The sequence below is a fragment of the Vigna radiata genome, chromosome 10 (genome assembly GCF_000741045.1).
Source record: "Vigna radiata var. radiata cultivar VC1973A chromosome 10, Vradiata_ver6, whole genome shotgun sequence".
Classification (NCBI taxonomy): Eukaryota; Viridiplantae; Streptophyta; class Magnoliopsida; order Fabales; family Fabaceae; genus Vigna; species Vigna radiata.
The window spans coordinates 12,405,930-12,413,691 of NC_028360.1; the positions used below are offsets into that span (position 1 = coordinate 12,405,930).

Genomic DNA, 7,762 nt, shown 5'->3' on the forward strand with positions numbered 1-7,762 from the left:
AATTCCTCTTCTAATTGTCGGTCTTGTATTTAACATGAATAATAATTGGTGAGATATGATCAAATCAACGTTACTGACATATTCAATGACGATGTCAATACGTTCATATATAACAGTTGTTGTAATTATAAAAAGTATCTAAATTGACCGACATCGAATAAACTAAATGTCAAATCAGTTGAATTTATTGCAACAAAGAAATAAAAAAGTTGACTTTAATTACTGTGACAGAATTCTATTCCATCCAAATAGTAGATCACTTGCACTCTCTGTATCTCTCTCTATATATATATATATATCAAAGTTCAAACGTAGTTTATAGCAACAAACTCATCAACACCAAAGGCATTGCAGCTAACTCATCAAATGGCGCAGATTGTGAAAATTCCTCGTGTGAAACTTGGAACTCAAGGCCTTGAGGTTTTAAATATTATTAGTTTTTCTCTTTTTTTATGATTCGATTTCATTGCTTTGGCAAGCATGGTATTCTGATATTTTGAACAGGTTTCGAAGTTGGGATACGGTTGTATGGGTCTCACTGGAATTTACAATGATCCACTTCGGGACGAGGAAGGCATATCTGTTATTAAACATGCATTCGATCAAGGAATCACTTTCTTTGACACTTCTGATATTTATGGTGTCGACCATGCTAACGAAATTTTAGTCGGAAAGGTATCAAAATGAATTCTTTTTTCAGTGACGAGTTTGAATGTTATATATGTTCAATACCTGTTTGATATAAAACCCATCATTTTCTACTGTAAAAATGCGTTTTCTTTTTATAAAGGGTCAGTGGAATCGCTTTGTCATGATGATTGATTATCTTTTTTTATTCTGCTTGACCAGGCTCTGAAGCAGCTTCCAAGAGAAAAGATCCAAATAGCTACCAAATTTGGCATAACAAAGATTGATTCTTCTGGAATGTTTGTTAAGGGTACACCAGAGTACGTGCGGTCATGCTGTGAAGGCAGCTTGAAACGTCTTGGTGTTGAGTACATTGATCTCTATTATCAGCACAGAGTGGACTTATCAGTACCAATAGAAGATACAGTTAAGGATCTGTTTCTCTGAATCTATCAATAGTTTTTAGTACATATTATATCAATGGTTTTGTAATGGTAATAATATTATAGGTAGGTGAACTCAAGAAACTGGTGGAAGAGGGGAAAGTGAGGTATATTGGATTATCTGAAGCAAGTCCAGATACTATAAGAAGAGCACATGCTGTTCATCCCATCACTGCTGTTCAAATGGAGTGGTCCCTTTGGACTCGTGACATTGAGGAGGAGATAGTTCCTCTCTGCAGGTAAGTTCAACTTCTTCTCCAGTAGTAACATACACATCAGCTAACTGCATGAAAAGTGATAAAAAAAAAATGTACTTGATACAGGGAGTTTGGCATTGGAATTGTACCATACAGCCCTCTTGGTCGAGGTTTCTTTGGTGGCAAAGGAGTTCTGGAAACCGTATCAACTGTTAGCTCCCTGGTATAATAATTATCAATGTTCTTCATCTTTGATCATGTGTTCATCAAAACGCAAATACTTGAACAAAAGCATCAAAAAGACTTCACTTAAAAAGAAAATTTTACGATGAACCTGGGTTTGTCATAAATATTTGTTTCACTTATCAGATGGCACATCCACGCTTCCAAACTGAGAACCTGGACAAGAACAAAAGATTGTATGAGAAAATAGAAAGACTTGCTGCGAAACACCACTGCACTCCGTCACAGTTGGCATTAGCATGGATGCTCCACCAAGGCAATGATGTTGCGCCTATTCCTGGTGAGTGACTAAATATGTTTTTCTGTTTTTAAATATGTAAAGTGATAAAGTATTTTAATTAACACACTTACTACTCCTATTAACTAGAAACCTTAGCATGGATTATGATTCTTGCACCCTCAATCTGGCAACCTACTAATCATGCTTTTGTTAATTCACCTGTGCAATGTTAACACAACAAATTAAACACATATGGGAACGTCTGCAATAAACTCAGTGTGTTTTTCTTTTGAGTAAAATTATCATGTGCAATCATTGGGTATGTTTAAACACATTGGAAAAGTTTTTATATAGTATTTCTTATTACATATGAAATGTCATCAATCAACCATTCTTAAAACACGCGTGTATGCTTCTTAAATGTGGTTATCCATAAGAGTACACTTGATTATTTTTCTGAATTTGTTTGGAGCATACAGGCACTACTAAGATTAAGAACCTGGTTCAAAATATCGGTGGGGTATCATTGAAATTAGCAGAAAGTGAGTTGAGAGAAATTTCTGAGGCAGTTCCCATTGATGGCGTAGCAGGGAATCGACACTACTATGGATCGGCTAGTTTTGCGTGGACGGTTGCTAATACACCTCCAAGAGATCCCAGGGTCTAAACTTCAATCACTCAAAATCCTTTTCAATGGAACAATATGCTCTACTATTTGTGAGATGAGCATGAGTTAACTGATGTCTGTCATCGTATGTAAAATCCATGGTGTCAGTATTTGAATATGCGTGTTGAATTTAATAAATCCAATTCAATTATGGCCTCTCCATGATTGAAATATTTGGTTGGTTTAAGTTTGTAGTTTGCTGTACATGTTTGCGATGTAACAAAAACAATGAATAATGCAATGTACACCTTGAGGTAGGTGGTGAGTCTTTGCTCATTAATGTTTTAGGTATTCAAATGCGCACTCAAGTTTTTCTTATTTCTTGTAGAAGTTAATTATTGGTTTAAATCCTTGGTTTCTAAGTTAAGTTCTGATGTTTAGTTTAGTTCCCGTTTTTTAAAATGTCAATCTTTAGATTATATGAAAAATGTATCAATTCAGTTCTCATGACAACACTTAATGAATAATAAATCACAAGTTTTTATACCTAGGTATGAAAATTTGTGATTTATTGTTCATTAAGTGTTGTCATGAGGATTGATTTGATACAATTTTCATATCATAGGGACTAAAGGTTGACATTTTTAAAAGTGGGGACTAAACTGAATATCATAACTTAACTTAGGGACAAAAAAAATTTAAACCTTAATTATTGGATGGAAAAAGTTTTTTTAACAATTCTTTTTTGACAATTTTTTAACGTGGTAATTTGTGATTCATCAGTTTTAAATATTTTTTTTAAAATAAATTCAAATAAACCAATAAAATAGTAACACATGTTTCATTGTTAAAAAATTGTTAAAAAAAATTGTTAAAATATCTTCTTCCTTATTGGATTGGGTGGTACTTTCTGCAGTTTTTTAATACTGAAAAACTATAACTATTCCCTAAAATATATTAAAGAAAACAATACCTGATTCACCTGTTACGTAGTCTATAACATGGCGGCTAATTAATATAAAAATGGATAGGTAACTTAAATTTATAGTTCAAAAATAAGGATAAATAATATATAGTCTTGACGACTTTTAAATTAAAATCCTTGTGAATGAGATGACTTTTTCATTAAATTCAGAAAAAGTGAAGGCGTCATAAGTTCCAACTTTTTGTAAATTTTATGAACGAAAGTCATTATGAGTAATAACGACTTTCAATTTAGAGAAAGTGGTCCTCAACGATGACGATTTTAAATTGAATCAAATTTGCTCTGAATAATGACAACTTTATATATACATAATTGTTCGAATTAGTTTACGAATTCTAATTATTTTTATTTTTTCTATATACAACTAAATTATGAATATTAACACATAAACACAAGTATATCAAGCAATCCCAAATATACAATCATTAATTTTATACTTGACAATAATACATGCATTGATGTTAAATTCTTGCAGTTTATGCACTTGTGGTTGTTTTTACTGTTCTATAAAGTTATTGTCAATGTGTTTCATATCATTATACACAAGATTAGTTTGTTAATCCCTTAGACCAAGCTAAAACTCCTAGATTAGAAACTCTTGTTCCTCTCGTCACGTACCTCATTATTCTCTACTTGGTCAATCTCAAACAACAAAAAATAAGAACTCAATCAATAAACAATCAGAATAAGCTTTCTTCATACTAAACCACCAATTTCAAACCAATTCAAACATGCAACACAAATTATAAACATATCAATAACTATAAAATGTGGTAGTTAGCTTTCTTTATCTTTTTAAAGACCAAACTTTTTTAAAAGTACTGAGACAACTCTAACTACTCAAAGAACTCTATCTACTCCTACAAGTCACAAAATCATGATCAGAACATATATCGTTAGTCTGATCAACAAAGAATTTCATAGAAGATTCAAATGACATGTGCAAGGAGCGATTGCTTACATGCATGGAAAAACGTACAAAATAGAAAAAAAGAGCATAAACTAACTTATTCTTATATATAAACCGATCGGACAAATTTGAAGACTTCACCTTAATTATTACTCAAACACACTATGATCTTATGATTATGGGTTAGAAGACTTAGGGTGGAAGTTAAAAAACACGTTTTAGAAACACTATGTTTCTATATAATGAAATTCATTAATTGAAATTTTATATATACTATTAAAATTTTATTTATACTTTTAAATTTTTAATATTAAAATAAATAAGTTTCATTATTTAGAAGACAATATTACTTCTAATACATTATTTTATAGGATTTTACAACTTTATTACAAGTTCGACTAGTTAAAATGTTTGTAAAATTATTTTTTAGATGATTGACATTAAGGAAATTAGTATTTTTAATAGTTGAAGTTGAAAAAATTGAGTAAAAATTATCATTTAGAAATAAATTTAAGATAATTAATTTCATTTAAATAATAAAATAGAATAAATTGTTTGGAAAAGAACAAATTTTATGCCTTGAACTTATTTTTTAGATATTTTTTCTCTTTATGAAAATAATAAAAAGAACATAAAAAATACTGCACAGAAGCAACAATTATGAATAATTGGAAATTTCAAATCAGTGAGTAAAATATCATTTTAATCCCTAAATTATATAACACACTTCCATGAATCTCAAAAAAATAAGAAATTTTTAAATAAACATATAAAATCATTAGTTTGAATTTTAAAAAATATATTACTTCAATAATAATATTATGTCCAGAGAAAGAAAATGTAATAAATAAGTGTTTTATATATTAAAAAAATTACGGTAGTAAATTTGAAAAAGACACGAGTTGTTCATAAAAAGTTTAACATCATCCCTTATCTAAAGCATTTATCTAAAGTATAAGTTATATATGATGAGTGAGGATCTCATATCACATATAATATAAAATCTTAAAATTTGTAAATTATCTTTATATATCATTTAATTTTTTTCATTTTATTCAATTTAATATTTCTTATTTAGATTTATAATAAAAACAATATATGTATATATAAATATAATAGAATATGAAATATAAATAATACATAGAGTGTGATTGATTTGATTAATTTAAATAATCAAAATTATCTTATTAAAGGAATGCATCGTTATATTTCCTATATATTGAAGACAGCCTTCGTTTGTCATCTTTACCAGCAGCCACCAATAAAGACTTTGCCTCTATAACATAGGTAATGACAATAAGAAGTTAGAATGGACAGTAATAACAATATAGCATATGAGATCCTTGTTTTTATCTCACTTTTGAACTAATGTGATGTTGGAATTTCCACATCGACTGGAAATAAGACTAATTTATAATATATAAGTGAGGTACAAACCTCATCTTACAAGTCGATTTTATGGAGTTGAGTTAGGACTAAAACCCACATTCTAACGTAGTATGAAAATTCTGTCTTATAATGTTTTGTTTTGTTTCTCAACTCTGTCTAAACTTTTAAACTTTTAAATGTGTTGTTCCAAAATTTTTCTCATTATCTTTTTGCCCGTTTCTAAATACAATAAAATTTCTATGATCTCATATACTTCTAATAATAGTCACATACATCACCTTCCATGACTTATGTCCTTTTATATTTAAGCTAGACATATAAAATTGACTAACATGTTAATAAAGTTTGGTTATGTTGTGTTGTTAATACTCCAAACCATTTAAATTGGCAACCTAAATAAAATTTTATTCAACCTTTCAATTTTTATACACATTTATAACATCTAATAAGAAAATAATACTTTTACTTTTATAGATAATTCATTCTAAATTATCTTATATACGTTAGAATAAAAAGACTTTTTATTGGTGTTTGGTAGGTATTTAGTAGAACATGAGATGTTTGCGTATCATCACCCTTTTCTATTTCCCACAAATTATTTCTTTTCATTTGTTATTTCAGATTTTGTATAAACTTTTGAATTAATCTCTTAAGTGAGATGCTTCAAGCGACACAAAGAGGTTAATGATAATGTTTTCTTGTATCTATATTTTCTGTATTAAGATTTTAACAGAGAATAAATAGTACAAGATTAGTTGAGTACATATAGGTGTCAAATTAATGTGTCTAACTTTAAATTTGAATTCCTCAAAAAGATTTTAATGATTTTAGATGTGTACTTCTTTTTAAATAACGTAATTATTCTTTTTCTATATAATTTTGAACTATGTAACTGGTACGTAATATATTATTCCTTTATGTATTTCTTTTAATTATTCATCCGTGATTAAAATTAACTATTTAGTTTAACAAAATAGAATTCACTTAGCAGTTAGAGTTGTTTTTATGTAGTGTTGTAATGTTCCCGTCCAGTAGGTTTATGAGTTAAAAAAGCAACTAATTTAAAATTAGCGGATTAAGAAAACTAATGAATTTATAATTACGTTGTTAATGGCTATAAGCAAAAGTAATTTCATGGAAAATAAATGTATTATGTCGAAATTGAATATCATTTATTTTTTTAAATCTTCGTTAATCATATTCATTTCAGTTAAAATTCATGAAAGATAGATGAAGATTGATTTATATTATTGAAAATTCGATTCAAGTATATAATATATTTACTTTGAATTTTTATATGTATTTTAAATGTTAAGAACCTAAAAAATATGTTTTATTTATTATTTCTGTAATACTAATATTAAAATACAATATCATATTTTAATATTATATCACGCTATTATAATAGTTCATTAATATTAGTTTAATGTTGAATCATTTAATTTTGAAAATATTTTCACACTTATCCACTAATATTTTTGCAATAACTAAAAGAAATATTGTCATATATTGAAAGATCTTTTTCCTTAAACTTAATTAATAGAGGAAAATATCTTTAAATGATTTCTCAAACTTATTATGATGAAATAAAATAAGTTAATAAATGGATAATTAATAAAAAGTAATAATACACTTTATTGCACTCTTTCGGTGTGTAAATTCATTCGAAAGACGAAACATTAACAAGACTAAGTCACATTTATATTAGGATCCCGATATTTTAACAACGCTATTTTGACAACGCCTTTGACAACGCCACGTGTCGCGTTGTTATTGGTTGCTTTTGAAATTAATTTTTTAATATGAAAAATTGAATTGGAGTGGTTTTCCGAAAGTGCCCCTGGTTATTTTTGAATGCTCTGTCCAGAAGAGTTGGTTCTCTGTCGTAGGGATTTCATTTTGAAGATTTCGTTCTCTCTCCAACNCGCATTCTCTTCTCCCATTTCCATCTTTAGGGATTTCGTTCTCTGTCGTAGGGATTTCCTGTGTGGTTTGTGGTCTGCTTTATCGGGACTCCGTGCAACGTTTGATTGAAGAGCANCGTTTTAGCACCCAACACCCTTTTGGGAGCAGCGTTTAAAAAACCAGGGAGCACCAACCAGGATTCAGTACAGAATCCATGTACTCACCTGGTAATCGCT

At 28.9% G+C, this 7,762-nt stretch overlaps 2 protein-coding genes across 2 annotated transcripts in view; one reads left to right on the forward strand and one right to left on the reverse strand.

Moving 5' to 3' along the window:
* Nucleotides 1-247: 247 nt before the first annotated feature.
* Nucleotides 248-2,688, forward strand: LOC106775324 (probable aldo-keto reductase 1). The gene is made up of 7 exons (XM_014662433.2): nucleotides 248-420; nucleotides 505-675; nucleotides 850-1,053; nucleotides 1,137-1,309; nucleotides 1,394-1,490; nucleotides 1,637-1,790; nucleotides 2,210-2,688. Exons 1-7 carry the CDS (start codon nucleotides 367-369, stop codon nucleotides 2,395-2,397), a joined length of 1,041 nt encoding a protein of 346 aa, XP_014517919.1. The 5' UTR covers nucleotides 248-366; the 3' UTR covers nucleotides 2,398-2,688.
* A 2,783-nt stretch (nucleotides 2,689-5,471) lies between these two features.
* Nucleotides 5,472-7,762, reverse strand: part of LOC106775405 (calmodulin-like protein 11) — a 5,027-nt gene continuing 2,736 nt past the window's right edge. The window contains exon 5 of the transcript XR_002669885.1: nucleotides 5,472-5,508. The gene's annotated coding sequence lies outside the window, so the exon portion shown is untranslated. The remainder of the gene's footprint in view (nucleotides 5,509-7,762) is intronic.

Coding starts and splice junctions, on each gene's coding strand:
- LOC106775324 (XM_014662433.2), top strand. CDS start 367: ATGGCGCAGATTGTGAAAATTCCTCGTGTGAAACTTGGAACTCAAGGC. Junction 421..504: donor TTGGAACTCAAGGCCTTGAG/GTTTTAAATATT, acceptor TATTTTGAACAG/GTTTCGAAGTTGGGATACGG. Junction 676..849: donor ACGAAATTTTAGTCGGAAAG/GTATCAAAATGA, acceptor CTGCTTGACCAG/GCTCTGAAGCAGCTTCCAAG.